This window comes from Chiloscyllium plagiosum, unplaced genomic scaffold (assembly GCF_037043375.1).
Source record: "Chiloscyllium plagiosum isolate Xiang-an unplaced genomic scaffold, Cpla_swu_hap1 HiC_scaffold_7, whole genome shotgun sequence".
NCBI classification, from domain to species: domain Eukaryota; kingdom Metazoa; phylum Chordata; class Chondrichthyes; order Orectolobiformes; family Hemiscylliidae; genus Chiloscyllium; species Chiloscyllium plagiosum.
Genome location: NW_028270145.1, coordinates 110,621,850 through 110,643,721, shown reverse-complemented (window position 1 = coordinate 110,643,721; position 21,872 = coordinate 110,621,850). Strand labels below are relative to the sequence as shown.

The 21,872-nt window shown below is 41.3% G+C and overlaps 1 protein-coding gene across 1 annotated transcript in view; it reads left to right on the top strand.

Moving 5' to 3' along the window:
* mnx2b (motor neuron and pancreas homeobox 2b) overlaps positions 1-18,504 on the top strand; it is a 56,233-nt gene extending 37,729 nt beyond the window's left edge. The window contains exons 2-3 of the mRNA XM_043694599.2: positions 11,434-11,594; positions 14,961-18,504. Coding sequence (XP_043550534.1) covers positions 11,434-11,594; positions 14,961-15,224 — 425 coding nt within the window. The 3' untranslated portion in view covers positions 15,225-18,504. The remainder of the gene's footprint in view (positions 1-11,433; positions 11,595-14,960) is intronic.
* Positions 18,505-21,872: the final 3,368 nt, after the last annotated feature.

Below are 21,872 nucleotides of genomic sequence, written 5' to 3'. Positions count from 1 at the left end.
GGAGGCCATGTGGGCTGTTTGGTAGTGGAATTGGTCCTCCTGGGAGCAGATGCGGTGGAGGCGGAGGAATTGGGAATATGGGATGGCATTTTTACAGGTGGCAGGGTGGGAGGAGGTGTAATCTAGGTAGCTGTGGGAGTCGGTCGGTTTGTAGCAAATTATTATAGATTGGAGTTGGATAGTGGTAATGAGTGATTATGACATATGTAAATGAGCTATCACATCCAAAAGACCAGAGTGGGCACTTGCTTAGCCCGGAACATTGATTCTCCTGCTCTTTGGATGCTGCCTGACCTGCTGTGCTTTTCCAGCACCACACTCCCGAATCTATTCCAGGGAGTTTAGGGAATGGCGGAATGTGACAATTGTTGGGTAAACTGTGAAAGAGCCAGGAAAAAAATTAAATTTTGGCTAAAGATTCAGGTTGAAGGCAAGAAGTGAGGTGCAGAAACTGACTGAAGGGGATGAAACAATAGAGAATAAGGCATTAGTGTGCAACTACTGATAATGCATTTGGTAGTGGCTCTTGTTTCAGGAAATAATCAATGATCAGAAAGTAAACCTCTGATAGTGCGAGAGGGAGCTATCCCAATGGTTGTACCAATAGATACGAAAGTGCAAGCACAGGCCATTGCTTAAATAGATTAGTCAACAAAATAAAGGTTACAAAATTGTCTCGAAACAAAACGAGAAATGAGAAGTTGTCATAATTATGAAATTTTGGTGCTTTTGTGAGGATAAACTAATAATAGAGGTAAAACAAAAGAGAGTTTGGTAGGTAGAGAACATTTGGAGTTTATTCAGAAGTATCAGATAATGCACAAACAAAAACAGAAATTGCTGGAAACGCTCAGCAAGTTTGGCAGAATCTGTGGAGAGAAATCAGAGTTAAAGTTTCAGGTCGATTGACCCTTCCTCAGAAGCGTTCTTTGTCACAGAGGTGGATTTGTACTGAAAAAAGCATTGCAGATGGAAGAAAGAAACTAAATAAAGACGAGCTGTGAAGGGAATGGAAGAGTGACTGGGTGATGCAGAAATTAGAATGGACTATCCCAAAGCAGGAACAGTATTTAAAAAATGGATTTAGCTTATTTGCCCATTTATTTATAGAACTGTGGATCAATTAATATAAAACCTGCATATCTACAGGGTGAAACCTTTCAGAGAAAAATGGTTTCGGAAACTGTCCAAAAAGACAACAGAAACAAAAAGGGAGTAATGAAGACTAAACAAATGTATCCATGATTTGGAAGATATTTGTAGGGTGTGGACATTTTTGATGAGATCTGTTTTGCTGAAAATCAGATATATTATAACAGAGCCTGCAATGTTCTATTGTCATTATGAGGAGAAACTTGCAGGCATTTTTATGATGCACATTTCTTATGGAGTGGCACTGCAGAATTTGAGAAATGTGTAATTCATAAGTTTAGAGTAGAATTCAAATCAGTTAGTTATTCTTGTGGAGTCTTTTAACTCGATTGGTTTAGCTATTAAATAGAATCGGCCTGAAATAACATGAAACAACAATCCCATTTAGAGTGTTGCTCCCACTCTGGTTAATGGTAGAATGGTCTTCAGAGATAAATGTTCTATTGAAAGAAGAGACAGGGAAAGAGATCACTATCTTCTTGGTGGAAGTGGAGATGATGAATTATTTCAAAATGAACTTGGAAGGACACTTGAGTGATTTAAACTTACAGAGACATGGAAAGAGAACCAGAAATGGTTTCCTTTTCTTTGCTGTAATGACTCTATAACTAAATTGATTGATCAGTTGAACTGTTGGGGCACTTAGATCAGACCAGATGCCAATTTTTGATACATTGGAGTTAGGAACCACAATGAAACAATTTCAAGTAGAGAATATTTTGAAGGCAAATAAAACATTTTTTTTAAAAATCAGTCTGGAGAAGTGTGTGGTTCAGTTCCCATCCTTAGTTGACCCAAACACCATGTAATTAGTCACTTTTAGCGATGCCTCAGATGCAACACTTTCAGATGGATATTTGAGTGCTGGTGGTTTTGTAATATCAACTATAGCGAAGAGAGAAAAAGATATCCTTTTGATTACAAAGCAAAGAAATTTGCAGGGATTGTTCAAAGTACTTTTGTTGCTTGAATGCTGGTTTCTGCAGAGTAAGTGAATACAGGATTCTCCTTGGCAAAAACATTAAGAGTGATTCTGTGACAATGAGTATGCTGAAATAGCATACCCTGGTGAAAATTATTGTTCACTGTGGGATAAGGAACACTTTATTAAAATTATGAGAATTGCTGTAGAAAGACACATTTTGTCAAAGCTCAAAGTCCTGCACTCATCAGAACAATTCACAAGAATGCCAATTTAGTGGGGAGACCAATAGCTATACTGTAGGAGCAGTTCATCAGAGTTCGTAATTAGCACTGTCCTTTCATACAGTATTTATAAAGCTATTCCCCTTAAATTGGTGATTTTTGCTAATGAGAACAAGATGAAAAGCTTTAGCAAAATGTGTCTTTTTTCAGCTATACAGAAGTATGTAGGAAAAGTTCATGGACTCACCTTGCTGGTTCGGAAAAGATACTAAAGAGAAAGAAAATCTCAAAGGTTAATACAAACCATCAACTGTCCGATTTGTTTACAAAAGGGTATGCAAATATAAATAAGTTTTTGAGTTCCAGGAGGAGAGACATCTTGCAATACAACGCTTTGGCCAGAATGAAGAGCTCCTTTTAGAATCCATACAGTGGAGAAACAAGCCATTTGGCCCATTGTGTCCACACCAACTCTCCAACGAGTATCCCACCTTATCCCCACAATCCTTCATTTCCCGTGGCTAACCCACCCAGCCTGCACATCCCTGGACATTATGAGCAATTTAGCATGGCCAATCCACTAACCTGCACATCCCTGGACATTATGAGCAATTTAGCATGGCCAATCCACTAACCTGCACATCCCTGGACATTATGGGCAATTTAGCATGGCCAATCCACCTAACCTGCACATCTTTGAAATGTGGGAGGAAACCAGAGCACCCAGAGAAAATCCACGCAAACACAGGGAGAATGTGCAAACTCCACACAGACAGTTGCCTGAGGGTGGAATCAAACCTGAGGTCACTTTGTCTGTGAGGCAACAGTGATTACCACTGAGCCACGTGTCACACTTGTTTATTTAGTTTTTAAAATTTGGGTGACTCATATAAACTCTAATTCTTATTTTAAAAGAGAAAAAATATATCTCATGCTGTGTATTCACTTGTGAAAATGAAGAGTTGTTGACTGGTCAACATTTATTGCTTGTTCTTCATTGCCCTTGAGAAGGTGGTGGTGCCTTCTTGAATTGCTGCCACCTGTGTGCTGTAGATAGAACCACAATTCCCTTAGAGGTGGGAATTAGTTGTATCTTAATTGTATTCACTGACATATTAATTGTATTTAACTGCATGTATGTTGATAAGAATGAACTGGACACACAGCACTGTCCTTTGATGTGAAGGGCAGTGTTTGTCACTGGCCACTCGGGTGTTTTCCTATCTTCCTGGTGGTGGAAATTGAATAAAGATTGGTGCACTTTGTGTCTTTCACTTAAAAAAAAGAATGAACTGGAGATTCACTTGTGGCTTGGTGTTAAATTTTTACTTGATAATTGTGAAATGCCTCAAGAGGTTTTCCCTGCATTAAAGACACTGAACAGGTGTTGGAGTTTGCTTTTGTGAGTTGTTGACATTTAACATTTCTGACTGGTGACATGAGTTAAGTGAATTCAAATAGCGCCACTTTGTGAACTGAAAGTATTTAGTGAAACAAAAGCCTAGCACCAGTGATGATGACCATGAGGTGAGTGGATTATTGTAAAAACCCATCTGGCTCATTAATGTCCTTCCGGGACAGAAATCTGTCATCCTTTGTGATCTGGCCTATAAGTGACTCCAGGTCCATAGTAATGTGGTTTACTTTTCCTGTGAGCTGGTCTGATGAAGCATGAAGACAGCTCATCCACACCTCTTGAGGGCAATTCAAGATTGACAATAGCAAAGTCCACAACCCATGAATGATTCAAAATAAATTAGTCTAAAGGTCTTAGAAAAGATTGATGTCCATTGAGCATTGATATGGAGCATAGACAGTAAGGACTGCACATGGTCTATTTTATCATAAGAACGTAAGACATAGGAGCACAAAGAGGCCATTCAGTCCATCGAGCCTGCCCCACCTTTCAATAAGATTGTGGCTGATCTGATAAACCTCAACTCCATTTTACTGCCTTTTCGCACTTCAACTTTTCAACTCTTGTTCCATTCCAGATTAAAAATTCTGATATACCCACAACCCAGCTTCTGCAGCCTTCTGTAGAAATGAATTTCATAGATTCACTATTGTCTGAGAAGAGAAACATCATACAATTGCTAGATGGCATAATTCAAATCATTTATGCAGAAGGTGCTTGAAGGCTATCTTCACTGTTCAGTGTACAAGTAGGGTTTCCTAAAGTTCTCCATGTTATACAAGCGCTGCTGTATCAGCCATTTGCTCACTTCTCAAATTCAACACAGAAATGACCACATCAAAGCTATCCTGATCAAATCATTGTTTAAAGTAAATGAGCCAAACACCATAATGCTCAGACTTGAGGAGTGCCTGATCTACCTCCAATTAACCTGAAAGTCAAGGAATCTCAAAAATCTGAGCGACAAGTTAAGCAAGCGATTCAAACTGCTATTACAAAGTGCAAATTACAGTGAGTATTTTCACTAACACGGTGTTGCCATCTCCCTGTCATACAACTGAGCCATGTTTGAACTTCAATGCTGAAGCAGCCCCAGGTATTTACAATCAGCTGATGGAACCAAAGAGCTTACTGCTTTGTTTATTCACAAGAGGCAGATTTCAGACCATCCTCAACCAGCCTGCGCTTGCAAAACTCAAAGCAAAATGACGATTGTTGGATGTGATTCTGTGATTGGCCAGCACTTGCTGAACATTCTGGGCTGTGTTAATAACGTCACTGAGAATTAGTTTAAAATAACCACTTGATCTTGTAATCTGGCTCATTTACATTTGTCAGAAATTACATATACAATTCTATACAATTTCATCATAACACCGGGGATTATCTGGGATTATGTGGGATGCTGGAGAGCATATAGTGCTCCAATGCTTTCTCCATGGCAACGCCTCAGTCAATCAGAGTTGACTTACCAATCATTCAGCACCTTTCTCCTATGGTATAAATTTTTATGATTATTTGAAATTTGGCATTCTTGCATTTGACCTCATGAGCGCATGATGAAAAGCTGAGGTTGTACAGAATGTTGGTGAGGCCTTTTCTGGAGCACTGTGTCCAGTTCTGGTCTCCTTGTTATAGGAAAAATATTATTAAACTGGAGAGGGTACAGAAGAGATTTACCAGGATGTTGCCAGAATGGAAGCTTTGGGTTATAAGGAGAGGCTGGATAGGCTGCGACTTCTTTCACTGGAGTGTAGGAAGTTGAGAGGTGACTTTATAAAAGGTCATAAAATAATCAGGGGTATAGATAAGGTGAATGGCAGGTGTCTTTTCTTTGGGGTGGGAGACTTCAAGACTGGGGGCATGCTTTTAAGACCAGAGGAGAAAGATTTTGAAAAGGCATTAAGGGCAATGTTTTTACACAGAGAGTGAATTTTGAACATTTCAGTTTTGTGCAATCTCTTTACTTATAACATATGGATTTCCTACAACCTCTCTATGACTTGGTCACTGTCTAATCCCTGTTATGGGTACCACATAATCACTAATATATATTAATTTGATGTCTCCGATAGAATTGTTGGCATCTCTGCTGCCCTTGGTTATGTTTACAATGGGATCAAGTGATTGCCAATCCTATAAGTGTCAAATGCAAACTGATGATTTATACACTCTGGTAATTTGGGCAAATTCGAACAGTTGTCCGATCAGCTCATCACATCTTGTTAAAATGTGATGTGGCTATTTACATTTGTTCCTCAAATTGAGACATTGCTCTTTGTAATGCCTGAGGTTGTCGATGCACTCTGCTCACAGTCGATGCTGACAACTTCAGGATAAACTAACCCGTTCAGGTTGTCAATGCACTCTGCTCACAATAGATGCACACAACTTCAGGATAGACTAATCTGCTTAGGGCACTTGTTCTGCAGTGTAGCATTCCCGTTTCTGGGCCCAGAAGATTTTGGGTCCAAGTCCCGCCTGCCCAAAAGGGGTGCTTGAACAAGTTGATCAAAAATATTCAAAGTTACCTGTAAGGGTTTTACTGATTAGAACAAAGAACAAAGAACAAAGAACAAAGAAAATTTACAGCCCAGGAACAGGCCCTTCAGCCCTCCAAGCCTGAGCCGATCCAAATGTACTGTCTAAACCTGTCGGTCAATTCCTAAGCGTTTGTATCCCTCTGCTCCCCACCTACTCATGCATCTGTCCAGATGCACCTTACATGAATCTACCGTGCCAGCCTCTACCACCTCTGCTGGCAACGCATTCCAGGCACCCACCACCCTCTGTGTGAAGTACTTGCCACGTGTATCCCCCTTAAGCTTTCCACCTCTCACCTTGAAAGCGTGACCTCTCGTTATCGAATCCTTTACCCTGGGAAAAAGCTTGTCTCTATCCACCCTGTTTATACCCTTCATGATTTTGTAAACCTCAATCAGGTCCCCCCTCAATCTCCTTTTTTCTAGTGAAAATAAACCTAACCTACTCAACCTCTCTTCATAGCTAGCACCTTCCATATTCATGAGGTCATCAATGGAGAAAACAGCAACATCCTGGGTCAGAAAGTGGAGAAGAAGTTTAACGAATTCTACAGGTATTAGATAAAGAAGGAATGCTAGGATAATCCAGTAGGTGGAAAAGACATGGGAAGGATAAGGCACAAGGGAGGTCCAGAAAGCTAAAATGTCTATTTTAATGCAAAGAGCTTGACTGGTAATGCACATGAACTTAGAGCATTGATCTGCACATAGGAATATGATAGCTGAGACATGGTTGAAGGAAGGGCATGAGTGGCAGCTCAACATTCCATGGTTTGGAAATTTAAGGCACTATGAGGGGATGGGGCGAACGTAAGAGAGGTGGACCTAGAGTCATAGTCATAGAGTCATACTGCATCGAAACAGGCCCTTCGACCCACCATGTCTGTGCCAACCAACCAATACCAAACTGCATTAGTCCTGTACCTGCACTTGTCCAAAGTCTACTGTGCCCTGGCATTTTAATTGTACGTCCAGATGCTTCTTAAATGTTGCAAGAGTAGATGGCACTGTTTTTGTGGCAATTTATGTCCACATTTTCTTGTATTTTCACAAATACAAGTGGTAATAAATTTCTATCTATCTTAGTGCACTCATCATAACGGTAAAGTCTACATACAGTGTATGCTTTCTATTTTAGCCAGTGAGTAGTATTAACAAAAAGCAAATGTTGAAAATCCTCCCGTCAGCCTTCTCTCCAGGGAGAACAGTCCCATCTTCCCCAATCTACCCTCATCACTGAGATTTGTCATTTCAGAAAGCATCGTTGCAAACTGCTTCTGCATTCTCACCAGTGCATTCACATCTTTGCAACAATGAGATGCCCACAACTGTACTCTGCATTGGGGGTGGAGTGGGGGCGCGGGGAGACCCCATCACACCACTATAAACAGCTGGGAAGACAGTCACACCAACCCCAGCACCCTCGACCACACCAACATCCCCAGCATCGAGGCACTGACCCCATCTTGAGCAGCTGCAATGGGCTGGGCCCATTGTCTGCATGACCAAGATGAGGCTCCCCCAACAGGTTGCTCTACTCCCACCTCCGAAACGGCAGGCAAGCCCCAGGTGGGGCCGAGGAAACACTTCAGGGATACCCTCAAGGGCTCACTTGAGAAGTGTGGCATTCCCACAGACACCTGGATGTCACTGGCCTGAGACAGTGCAAAGTGGAGGAGGAGCAACCGGGAAGGCATCAAGAGCCTCGAGACTTGCCGTTGGGAAGATTGGAAGCCAGAGGAAACAGCGTAAGGAGCGCACTGCCACACCAACACCCCACCCACCTCTTTACCGTGACTACCTTCTACCCCAAGTGTAACAGAGCCTGCAGTAGCCCCATTGGTCTGTACAGCCACCTACGGACTCACCCTCAGAGTGGGTCATTTCCATCCTTATCTCTTTGCTATGTGCCAATACACTTGTTGGACCTCACCTGAAGCATTGTGTCACCATCATCAGCAGTCCCTCACAGACTGAGATAAGACCATAAGCAATAGGAGTGGCCTATTTGTGAGTCTTTGAGGACTGTGAGTTTAATGACTTTGCATTAAAATGGACATTTGCCAGTCTGTGAGGACTGCTGCTGATAACACAAAGCTCCAGGTAAGGTCCAACAAGTGTATTGTACATGGCACGTAGCAAATAGATAAGGATGGAAATCAACACCATAATAATTGGTTTTCCTGTTGTTATCATACCGTTGATTGTGGGAGCTGGCTGTGGGCAAGTTGGGGCCAGCCTCCAAGATGATGTCCGTGTCAACACTTCAAAGCGCACTCCACTGATGTTTCAGCATTTTGGGCTGCCCCAAGTCAAAAAAGATGCTATATGAATCTAATCTCTCTCTGTGAGATACAATTTTGTGTCATTTATTCCTCTCCAGCAATGTACATCTCAGTAAATGTTTGAGCTGACTGCTCCCACCTCTAACTCTAGATTAAAATTTTCTACCTGTCGATTCTTTAACACTCACTGAAACTGACCATTAGATTATCGATTAATGCTACTTTTGTGGGATCAATCAGAAATTATCTACATGCCCATCAGTTTATGGTTTTGTTTAGGTCATTATGGCCAGTGAACAGGAAGGACTGATACAAAGGAACGTTTCATTCATGTGAACACAACAAAGGACTGCGGATGAAACAAATAAAATCAGAAATTGCTGGAGAAACTCAGTAGGTCTGCTTGCACCTGTGAAGAGAAGGCAGAGATAACATTTTAGTGACCCTTATTCAGAACTGATAGCAGCTACGAAAAGGTGATATTTGTGCTGATGATGGAGGGGGTAAGAATGAGTCGATAGTTGGAGAGGGAGCCCAGAAAGAAAGAGAGAGCAATATGGAATAGGCAGACAAAAGGATTTCATTCATTTCTACACCCATTGTGTACTCAGAGCACCACCTAGTGCTCAAATGATTAATATCTCTTCAACTTAATATTGTGCAATGTCCTTTTCTGTTGGTCTCCCGCAAGGGTATTCCTTCCTGCCTCCTAACTCTCAAGGATTTATTTTTCACTCTGTCCTCGTTTAAACCTCTGACTAACTGCAGGGAGCTAAACAGGTCTGTCGACTATAACTCAAGACCAGGCTGTTGTGTGTGCAGTAACACCAACAATTATCAATTTGAGGTGAGGAGAGTTGCTGACATTGTCCCATTTTCCCGACTGACTCCTAAGGTCTACGTTGTCTGCAGTGGTACAGAAAAACCTCAAGTGAGTCTTTGGTCTGGCCGAAACTTGCGGATCTTCCAGAACAAAGTGTTGGTTTTGACCGAATGTTGTGGACTGGCACATTCAAAGGTTTCAGGACTACGTGCTGAGGGACACACTAAAGCTTAGTGAGGAAAGACCATGCCTGACATCGTTCTTCTCAAGTTAACTGGGGTTCTTTCAGTTATCGGACCCTCCTGGTGCCTCAAAGGCTTGTAAATATAGTCTGGTTCAAGGGGGAGATGTCTTTGGTTTGTTTGGATAGAGTCAAACTCCAATGTCTGCTTGCTTCCATGATATGCTCCTATACGGAACCGAACTGCATTTGTGACCGTGTATATATAAATATATGATTTTTTTAATGAATATTTTGTAATAAAAGAAGTCTTCACAAGAAAAACTCTTGTCTTAAGATTGAAATATACAAGATTCTGAGGGAATTTGTTAGGATAGTTGTAGAGAGGTTGTGTCATCATGTGGGAGAGTCTTGGGCCAGCAGGCAGAATGTCAGAGAAAGGTGACACACATTTAGGACAGAGATGAGGAGGAATTTCTTCTCTTAGAAGGGAGTGAGTCTATGGAATTCTTAACCACAGAAGGCTGCCAAGCTTTCAGTATATTCAAGGCTGGGATAGACAGAGTTTTAATCAGTGAGGGATTTGAGGATCACAGGGAAAAACAGATGTAGGCCATTCGGCCCATCAAGTCTACTCTGGCTGATCTGATAATCCTCAACTCTACTTTCTTGCCTTTTCTCCATAATCCTTGATTCCCTTCCTGCTTAAACATCCATCCATCTCAGCTATTGTAGGGGGCAGTTAAGCATCAACCGCATTGCTGTATGTCTGAAGTCACATGTAGGCCTGCCTGGAAGACCTCCTCAAGGATATTAGTAAACCAGATGATTTTTTTTAACAACAATTGATGATAATTTCACTATCAGCATGACTAAGACATGTTTTTAATTTGATGTTGAATTTAGCACCTGCTAGCTTCTATAATAAGATTTGAACCCATGTCCTTTAGCCTGGATGACTAATCCAGTAACATTACCACAATGCTATGGACTGGGCTCTAATTAAAGAGTTCTTGCATAAAAAAAGACCATGGACAGAAACACCATACCTTTGGGAGACTAAACAATCCCAAACCTGGTGCACTGTGCTCAAATTGCCTCCAAATGTGACCACATGCCACTGATTGTAAAGTCTTTGGGATGCCACGAAAAATATGCTCTAAATGCACGTCGTCCATTCTACAAGGGGGACAATTCTAGATCGACATTCTACACCTAGTTGATTTTAACCTTACTGTGAATCCTCTTGCAAGGATGCCTACCTTGAAGAAGTTTTCCTTCTCTCTCCACAAGAATCTCAGTGAGTCTCTCTCTCACTGCAACCCCCAGGTCATCTCCTCTGCCCTGAAGCTCTTCAACCATGTCCTGAAACAAACCCGCTACCACAGCACTCTTTACTATCTTCTCCCCAGCCCCCCCCCCCCCCCCCACCCCAACCCTTTCAACCCATTTATCTCTCCACTCTGGAGGCTCCCTGTCTCCATTCCTGATGAAGGGGTTTTGCCCGAAACGTCGATTTTCCTGCTCCTCAGATGCTGCCTGACCTGCTGTGTTTTTCCAGCACCACTCTAATCTAGACTCTGGTTTCCAGCATCTACAGTCCTCACTTTTGCACTGTTTATGGGATTTGAAACTCCTGCTTCAGAAGATGGTGAAGATGGGGTGGGGGGTCATTGAATATTTTAAAGGTGGAGGTTCATGTCAGGTGAGGTAATAAAGGTTATTGGGGTAGATGAGAATATGGATTTCAAAGCACACCCAGATTAGGCATGACCTTATTGAATAGTAAATCAGATTTGAAGGGTCGAATGGCCTACTCCTATTCTTAAGTCATGTGCATGTATGCATAATTGAAGCTGATTTGATCACCTTTGTCTGCTTCACAGCTCAGTCGCAGCCAGGACTGATGGGGAAATGCCGCCGGCCTCGGACTGCATTCACCAGTCAACAGCTCCTGGAGCTGGAAAACCAATTCAAACTCAACAAATACCTGTCTCGGCCAAAACGCTTCGAGGTGGCCACATCCCTCATGTTGACCGAAACCCAGGTAAGAACGCAATCGTAGAACGGGGCCATTCAGCCCATTGTGTCAAAGCTTGTGCTTTGATCCAATTAGATCCCTGCTCTTTTGACATCGCCTTACAAATTTACGGGCGGCATGGCGGCACCGTGGTTAGCACTGCTGCCTCACAGCGCCAGAGGCCCAGGTTCAATTCCCGTCTCAGGCAACTGTCTGAGTGGAGTTTGCACATTGTCTGCATGGGTTTCGTCCCACAGCGCAAAAATGGGCAGGTTAGGTGAATTGGCCGTGCTAAATTGCCTGTAGTGTTAGCTTAAGGGGTAAATGTAGGGTGGGTTGCTCTTCGGAGGGTTGGTGTGGGCTTGTTGGGCCGAAGGGCCTATTTCCACACTGTAAGTAATCTAATCAAATTATATCCCTCTTGAGTATTTATGCAATTCCCTCTTATAAAGGAACATAAGAACTAGAAGCAGGAGTAGGCCATCTGGCCCATCGAGTCTGTTCTGTCATTCAATAAAATCATGGCTGATCTTTTTGTGGACTCAACTCCACTTACCTGCTCACTCACCGAAACCCTTAAATCTTTCACTGTTCAAAAATCTACCCATCTTTGCCTCAAAAACATGCAATGAGGTAGCCTCAATTACTTCACTGGGCGGGGAATTCCTCAGATTGAACTTGCTACTTTCAACTCTTCAGACAGAATTTTCCAGATCACACTCACACATTGTTTTAAAAAAATTCTTTTTATCTGTCCCCTGGTTCTTTTGCCAGTTTTGCTAAATCTCTAGCTCCCTGGTCACTGGGATGAAAACAGAAATTGCTGGAGAAACTCAACAGGTCTGGCAGCATCAGTGGAGAGAGAAAGAGTTAATGTTTCGAGTGCAACATGAATCTTCTTCAGAACTGTACTGTTCTGATGAAAAGACATATTGGACTCAAAACATTAACTCAGGTTTTCTCTCCAGATGCTGCCAGACCTGCTGAGTTTCTCCAGTGTTCTCTGTGTTTGTTTCAGGTTTCCATCATCTGCAGGATTTTGCTCCTATCTCTTTGATTACTGTCCCTTGCCACTGGAAGTAGTTTCTCCATCTCTACTATATTAAAACACTTCGTAATTAATATAATTACCTAATGTTAGTTAGTTCTACAAGATGCACTGCACAAATTCACCAAAGATCTTTAGACAGCACCTTCCAAACCCAACCTTCCAATATAAACTCCCTGCCAAATCACTCACCATTCTGACTTGGAAATATATCACTGTTCCTTCAGTGTCAAAATCCTGGAACTTATTCCTTAACAGGGTGTACCTACTCCTGCTCCTAGTTTTTATGCTCTCTTTTCCTACTCTTTCTTATTTTTGTAGTTGTTGCTCTGGTGGGCAGCGCTTGTTAATTGCTTTTTTAATTAGTGAAATGGGTGATTTGGTGGTTCAGTAATGTCCATTAGGGAAGCAAATCTAATGTCCTTTCCCAGTCAGGCCTGAACATGATTCCAGACTCACAGCAAGATGGTTGACTCTTAATTACCCTCTGAAATGGCATTCAATTCAAGGGTAATTCAGGATGGGCAAATGACTAACAATGCCTGTGTCTCAAGAATCTCATCTATTTTACTGTACTGCTGTGGACTTTTGTATTTTTGAATCCTAATTTGGCACAGAAAGAGGTTATTTGGCCCATCATGTCTGTACTGGACAATCAAGGAGCTACCCATTATAATTCGACTTTGCAGCATTTGCACAATAGCCCTACACTCAAGGTGCACTGAGATCCGTAGATGCCTTCGTAATGTTTATCACCCAGTTAGGGATGTGCAACAAATGCCGGCTCTGTCTCACCCCCCGAGTGAACTAACTTTTAAAAAAATTACATTAAAAATAAAACATAAATGCAGTGAGTAGTTAGGGTCTGGAATGCACTGCCTGGGATTGTGGTAGAGGCAGGTTCAGTTGAAACATTCAAAGAGGCACTGGATGATTCTTCCCTTAGAAATAGTGTGTAAGGGTATGGAGAAAAAAACAAGAGACTGGCTCAGGGTAATGTTTATTGAAAGAGCCAGTGCAAGTTTGATGGGCTGAACAGCCTCCTTTGGCACTGGAAACATTCTTTAATCTTGTAAAAATGTTTAGGGGAGATACTCGTGGAAAAGTTCTTCACGCAGAGGGTGGTGGGTGCCTGGAACATGTTGCCAATGGAGGTCGTTGGGGTGGGAATGGTGGCATCATTGATGATGTATCGAGATAGATACATGAATGGACAGTGAACAGAGGGATACACACCATTACAAAATAGGCTATAGATTTAGATAGAGGATCTGGATTGGTGCAGGCCTGGAGGGCTGAATGGCCTGTTCCTGCTGTAATTTTCTTTGTTCTTTGTTCTAAATGGCAAGTTTTCTTTCAGTGGGCAAAACACAGAAAACGGGAGCAGAAGTAGGCCATTCGGCCCTTTGAGCCTGCTTCACCATTCAATATGACCATGGCTGAGCATTCAGCTCAGTTCCCTGCTCCCTTTTTCTTCCTCATACCCTTTAATCCCTTTAGCCCTAAGAATTAAATCTGACTCCTTTTTTAAAACATTCAATGTTTTGGCATCAACCAGTTTCTGTGGTATAGGATTCCACAGGCTCCCCACTCTCTGGGTAAAGATATTTCTCCTCAGCTTGGTCCTAAATGGCCTATCATATATAGAATCCTTACGATATGGGAGTAGGCCATTCAGCCAAACATGTCCACACCAACTAGCCAAAGAGCATCCCACCCAGACTCATCCTACTCCTGTAACCCTGCATTTCCCATGGCCAAACCATCTGCATATCTTCGGACTGTGGGAGGAAACTGGAGCACCCGGAGGAAACCTGTGCAGGCACAGGGAGAATGTGCAAACCCACACAGGCAATTGCCTGAGGCTGGAATTGAACACAGGTCCCTGGGTCTGTGAGGCAGCAGTGCTAATCACTGAGCTACCATGCTGCCTTTATCCTTAGACTGTGACCTTCCCCCCGATTCTGGACTGCCCTGGTCATTGGGAACACCCTTGCTGTGTTTTCTTTTGTGTTTACCCTGTCTAGTCTTGTTAGAAATTTATAGGTTTCTGTACAATTCACTTCTGAACTCTAGTGAATATACTCCTAACCAATCAGTCTTTAAGGAGAGTCTGACTTGTAAGACCATTGATCGTGGAAAATAGAACATTAAAGCACAGTACAGACCCTTCGGCCCTCGATGTTGCTCTGACCTGTGAAACCGATCTGAAGCCCACCTACCCTACACTATTCCATTATCATCCATGTGTTTATCCAATTACCATTTAAATGCCCTTAAAGTTGGCCAGTCAACTACTGTTGATTTATTCTCTTTCTCTCTCTGTCTGTCTTAATCTCACTCAGGTGAAGATTTGGTTCCAGAACCGAAGGATGAAGTGGAAACGGAGTCGGAAAGCCAAGGAGCAGGCAGCGCAGGAGGCAGAGAAGCAGCGAGCTGGGAAATACTTAGACAAGGCAGCGGGGGGTGAGAGCAGGTCGGAGTCAGAGAGTGTGGATTTCAACAGCCACAGCACAAAATTCCTGCAGTGTAGCACAGAATTAGGCTACTCTTCCAACAGCTCTTGCTCAGAAGACGAAGTATCTCGGAAGGAGGTGCAAATCGCGTAAACTTTGTGAACCGAGTTGGGTGCAAACTTGGTGCAACACCCCAAACTTTGTTCCTTTTCCCCCCGGTCTCAAAAAAAAGTTGCAACATTGGGCCTTAGTGCCTGCCCTGTTCATCTCTTTCACTCGCTCTCTCCCTCGGTCCTGGTCCTGCAAACATACTGGGATTAGTTTTTAATTTAGTGAAGACGAAGAGGCCAAAGACTTCCAAGATGTCTTCAAACACAAAGAAACTGAACAAACAAACAAAATATTGAGGCAGCACCTGATTTGCTGGGCACTTGAAGATTATATTGTACTGAATCAGTTAATTTAATTTATTTTTTATTTTTGTCATATTTAATGTGAATTATTCTTTATATTATATTTTGGAAAGAAATCTCTGGTTCCACTAAAGGTTGCTGTTTTGAAAATTCGAAAGGACAAAAACCAGGAGTGCTAAATAAAACAAAACTGGGACACTTTGAAAGCGGTGGAAGATCTTGAAGAGAGGGGAGAAACAGGACAATTTCAAAGACATTGTCATGTGTTTTTCTTAATTTATTCAAATACTGTGAACTTTAAATGTTAATTGGCCCAGTACATTTCTCTGCTTCTGTTTTACATTATCCTGCATCCAGAAGAAAAAAAGTGCTGGCAGATATTACAGAGTAAAAAACATACGTGTGTGTCCATGTATGTGTGTACCATCACAAGTGTGTCTACACGCAGCAGTGTACAACGTGTGTACATGCACATGCATGTACGTCTGTGTGTGTGTGTGAGGATCTGTGTTTCTCTTTTAGCAGCTGCACTAGGGTAAGGGTATCAGCGATTTGGAGCTCTTAACAGTAAAATAAAAGTCTCCTTCATGATTTGATCTGAACCAGCCACATTCCCTCTGTGGAATAGCAAATATACAGTGTTTGTTTGTCTGTCTGTCCGTCTTTTTGGGGCTTCTTGCCTTTGTCTTTGGAATCTTGTCTGTGATGTCCTAATCTTTGTACAAAGCAAATGCTTGCCACGCTTTAAATGTGAATATTAAACAGTATCATGTTCTGTACAACAAGGTAATGTGACTTCAAAAGCAGCATCACTTCCCCATCTACCTGGTCATGTCTGACACATTGTGCGAAGCATCATGAGCAAACTATTCTGCCCCTTGAGTTTGTTCTGCTTATAGATCACACATCCCAACTCCATTACACACCTTACAAAAAAACTAGCTATTTCAATCTTGGAAACTTTCACCCTCAGCATTCAGAGGCTTTTGATTTCCAATGCCCACCTTATATTTTAATTGAATTTCTCAGCAGCTTTGCTTTAATTTTAAAATAGTGCTCCCTTGATCTGCATTCCCCCACCAAAGGAAATCAGACTATGGAGGAAGTGGGGCAAGTTCATTTTTAACCACAATTAATAAGAAACAGCCAAAGATGGTGAAGGGCCATTTGATGCAGCAAAGTTGATATTCCTAATGTGGAACTGTCGTCTAGGGTCTCAGCGGATGCCAATACTGGGCAAGTCATATCCCCGAGTGAAACCTTCATAATGAAAAAAACTGTATCTTTAAAAGGTATTTTCATGCTATAATAACTGTTTTTTTTTATCCCTATTTCTGCTTTACTAAGACAGATTTCACTTTGACAGAGACAATATATTTACATTAAATACATAAGGACTTTTCTGATCTCCAGCATCTGCAGTCCTCACTTTCTCCTCGGAGAGTCGGTGTGGACTTGTTGGGCCAAATGGCCTGTTTTCACACTGTAGGTAATGTAATCTAAACTAATCTAAATGGACTTGAGTAGAATATGATTGTTATGAAAAGTCCTTATGTATTTAGATTAGATTAGATTCCTGAAGAAGGGCTTATGTCCGAAACGTCGATTCTCCTGTTCCTTGGATGCTGCCTGACCTGCTGCGCTTTTCCAGCAACACATTTTCAGCCCACACCGACTCTCCGTAGAGTAACCCACCCAGACCTATTTCCCTTCCCTATATTTACCCCTGACTAATGCACCTAACACAATGGGCAATTTAGCATGGCCCATTCACCTAAGCTGCCCATCTTTGGAATGTGGGAGGAAACTGGAGCGTCCAGAGGAAGCCCACGCAGACATGGGTTTCCAGGGATTACATTTGTTTTCCTCTATATTTGCTCTTGGCAAAGCATGCACTATGATTTTGTTTATTTTTGCTACATGAACGATTGTCAAATGAAATGGTGTAACATTAAACTCCACCTAAAACAAGTCTAAAATACTTTGTATGAAACCTTGCTAAGAGAGGTAATGGATTAAAGTAAGGCTTTGTAGACTTATTGAATATGTTGAAGAGCTAACACCAAACAACTCTCTTTCCCCATTGTTGAATATTTCTCCTGGCAAGAATTTAGCTTTTGACAAAAGTAACTAACTGGTCACTCAGTCTCCATTTTGTCCTTCTGTAAAACACTGAACCAACACCAAACACTGCTGGCATCGAGACTCAAGACTGAAATCTGGCTTGATAGATCATATGTAGTTCTTTTTAATGTGATGCAGCAATTGTTCACTGGAACAAAAGCACACAATGTTGCAGATGTGAATTTAACAAGAAAACAGCTGTTTATGACATAGAAGTAAAGATGAACTAGAATAAACCAAGCTGTTTACATATAACACAATCTGAAAGATTTCAAAACAGTAAAAATACAATCCCATCTATTCCCAAAACCATCAATTTACCCGAATATCAAAGAGTTCAAGACATTTCAATCTAAACACTCACAGGGAGTTAATCTATTTTCTAACTAATTCCTTTCTTCAGGAGAAATTTTCTTGCATCAAAAGTCAACCAGGGGTTTTGGTAAACTGAAACCAAAACCGAAATCTTTCCAATCTCTGCGTTCTTCCTTTAAGCAAAACAAACTGAATTGTTGAGTCCACTAAACTGAGAGCAAGCTATTGCTTTTCCATGTTTATTTTAAAACTCTCACAACGCAAATAAAGTCCCACTATCACTTAACTTTTCAGTCGATCAAGCAATTCTGTAAAATGTTGCACAGATAGACAGGATGTTTAAGAAGGCGTTTAGCATGCTTGCCTTCATTGCTCAATCCTTTGAGTATGGGAATTGGGAAGTCATGTTGTGGTTGTATAGAACATTGGTGAGGCCTGTTCGGGAATACTGTGTCCAGTTCTGGTTACCCAATCATAGGAAGGATACTGTTAAGCTGAAGAGGGTTCAGAAGAGATTTACCAGGATGTTTTCAGGAATGGAAGGTTTGAGTAATAAGGAAAGGCTGGATAGGCTGGAACTTTTTTCACTGGAATGTAGGCGGTTGAGAGGTAGTCGTCAGGGGTATAGATAGAGTTAATGATAGTTGTTTTTTTCCCTAGGATGGGGGTTTCAACACTAAGGGGCACATTTTTAAGGTGAGGGTAGAGAGATTTAAAAAGACACGAGAGGCAAATGTTCGTATGTGGAGTGAACTTCCTGAGGAAGTGGTGGATGTGGATACAATTACAACGTTTAAAAGACATTTGGACAAGTAGATGAATAGGAAAGATTTGGAAGGGTAAGGGCCAGGAGCAGGCAGGTGGGACTATTTCAGTTTGGGATTATGTTTTGGTTGGACTGTTTGGACCAAAGGGTCTGTTTCTGTGCTGTTTGGCTCTATGACTCTGCAACTGTTATTCCCACACTTAAAAATAATTAAATCAACACTGTAAACCATATAGTTACATATTCCTTCAATGTCTTTATTTGTTCATCATTGGAATGTAGCTGTTGCATTTTTCTTTTCAAACAACATGAGTTAACGTTGATAAAGTCCATCTAGTGCTACAAAGACCAATATTTCTTTGGCTGGTTCACTCAAAGGAACTTGATCTGAAAATTTCAATTCCTTTTAGCAAGTCAATTTTTGTGGCGAGTCTTGCACCTAATTTATTTAACGCAGCTTAATCTTATAATAGGAAATGAGTCTCCTTTTGTTATCACATTGTTTTTGGAAGAATCTTTGTAATTCATTTGGTTTCAGTGGCGTCACATTAGGTGTCCTCCAGCTACTATGACTTTGTTATTTTTTATCATGAACTTGGGCTTTTGTCTGGATTCAGTCTTTAAAGATGTTGTTTTGTAGACAACACATATCCGGATTAACATCTGGATTAGGTTAGATTCCCTACAGTGTGGAAACAGGCCCTTGGGCCCAACAGATCCACACCAACCCTCCAAAGAGCAACCCATTCCTCCTGAATGATGCACCTAACACTATGGGCAATTTAGCATGGCCAATTCACCTGGCCTGCACATCTTTGGATTGTGTGAGGAAACCGGAGCACCCGGAGGAAACCCACACACAGAGAGAATGTACAAACTCCACACAGACAGTCGCCCGAGGCTGGAATCGAACCCGGGTCCCTGGTGCTGTGAGGCAGCTGTGCTAACCACTGGGCCACCGTGCCGCCCAGAAATCACGACCAGCCAAAATTGGTTTCCTGGCCAATTCTGGAATGCTTCATAAGTCACTTTGGTAATTTTTTGGAAGATAGATCAAGATGCTATTAAACCTCATTGCTCTGTAATATCCAGTTTGATTGCTGGAAAGACAACTTAGGAATTTTCAATTTCATTCTCCACTTTCACAACTATAAACATAATTTTTCCTTTATACTATATCTCTTTACATTGTTACTGTAACAGCTCATTGTTTATTTCTTCCTGTCAGGTAGAGTCTCTGCATAATTTACAAGATTGAGCTTCTTTTTGATTTAACAAGCTCTCTCGATTTTGCAATTAAGGATGCCCCAGAGATAAGTAACAACACAACTCCCTTGCTTGCAATAAAATTTGAATTTCGGTCTATTTTTTAACCTGCTCTGGTTTTTGTTGTTTCTTGAGCACCCCTAAAATGTTTATTTAGTTATTGTTTTAGTCAATTTCTCTCTGAAACTGGAAACACAGGCTGGAAATGTAGTCTCTGAGCTCTGGTTTATCAATTTTCCTTTAATCAGTATGTAATTCTCTCACCTCATGTCCATATATTAGTTCAGAAGAACTAAATCTTATGGCCTCATTAGGAGCATTCTTAATAGCAAATAGTAATATAGCTATTTCTTTATTCCAATCAATATGATATTACTGACAACAAGTTCAATCATGGTTTTCAAACTTTTAATGCCACCTTTCCTATGCACCTTGAGATTGTGAGTGATTAACAGAAGATGTAAATTATTTTATTCTCAAGCAAATAGTAGTTTCTTTGAATAATTGAGGCATAAAATTTTAATCTTGATGCATGGATAGGGTAAATAGGCAGAGTCTTTTCCCTGGGATTGGGGAGTCCAGAAATAGAGGGCATAGGTTTAGAGTGAGAGGGGAAAAATATAAGAGACCTAAGGGACAACCTTTTCACACAGAGGGTGGTACGTGTATGGAATGAGCTGCCAGAGGATGTGGTGGAGGCTGGTACAATTGCAACATTTCAGAGGCATTTGGATGGGTGTATGAATAGGAAGGGTTTGGAGGGATATGGGCCGGGTGCTGGCAGGTGGGACTAGATTGGGTTAGGATATCTGGTTGGCATGGACGGTTTGGACCAAAGGGTCTGTTTCCATGCTGTACATCTCTGTGACTCTATGACTCTATGATTGTATTTCTTTGGGTAATTCATACTTTGTGAATCAAATTGAACTAACTTTTACATTACCATTTTTCAATATTTTTTTCCTAAAGGCTCTGTTTTGGGAAATATTGTGCAAATATCCATACTTGTTAAACAATACAAATTCCCAATCTGACTTTCGGCAGGGATCTTACAGAATCTATTAAGACTCTGCTAAACAGTTCTTCGAAGTTTAATTGATGTAAGGCTGGTAAAATGTGATCAGATCTTTCTATAAAAAGTTCAAAGTTGCCATAGTTTTACCAGACCATAGGGCTGCTCTCTTATTAGAGGGTCACTACACCTCAGATGAGGGTGGCGGTGGTTGAAGACAGACGGCAGTTCATGGTAACCTCAGCTGGTGCAGGAATTCAACCCACGCTGTTGGTATCGCTCTGTATCACAAACCAGTCAACTGAGCTAACTGACCTCCGAACATTGTAATCCTGGTCAGTAAAAATGCTTTACTGTTTATTTTGCCAGTGTTTTCCGAATACCTAAGTGACCTACCATTAGAATCTCGTGAGTGACTTGTAAAATTTCATTATGATGTTCAGATGGAACTACCACTACCATAGATCACTGCTCATCTTTTGGTAGTTGAGGTAGCCTACATTTCCTCATTAATATTTTGTCTTTTAAGCAATAACACTCAGGTATTATTACTGATTCCATTTCAGAGCAAGCTGTTTGGTATAACCCTTTCAATCCAAACTTATCTGTTGCATTTCTATTAAATAAGTTGATCTAAACATATCAGCCTCATATTCCTTACCTTCATCCTCTTTTGTTCAACTTTTGTATCCAATAACTGAATTTCAAAATCATCTCCTGGTTTCATACACTCCTCAACTTCCTGTGTAATTCCATTAGCCTGAATCTCATCACAACACAGTCAGGAAATCATTCAAGATCTTCCTTCTGTAACAGTTTGGCATCTTTTACCTCCATTGGTTGTTCCACTACCCATTTCCCAAAGTAAAATCAATTCCTTCTTGGAATTTACGACACCCCTCCCA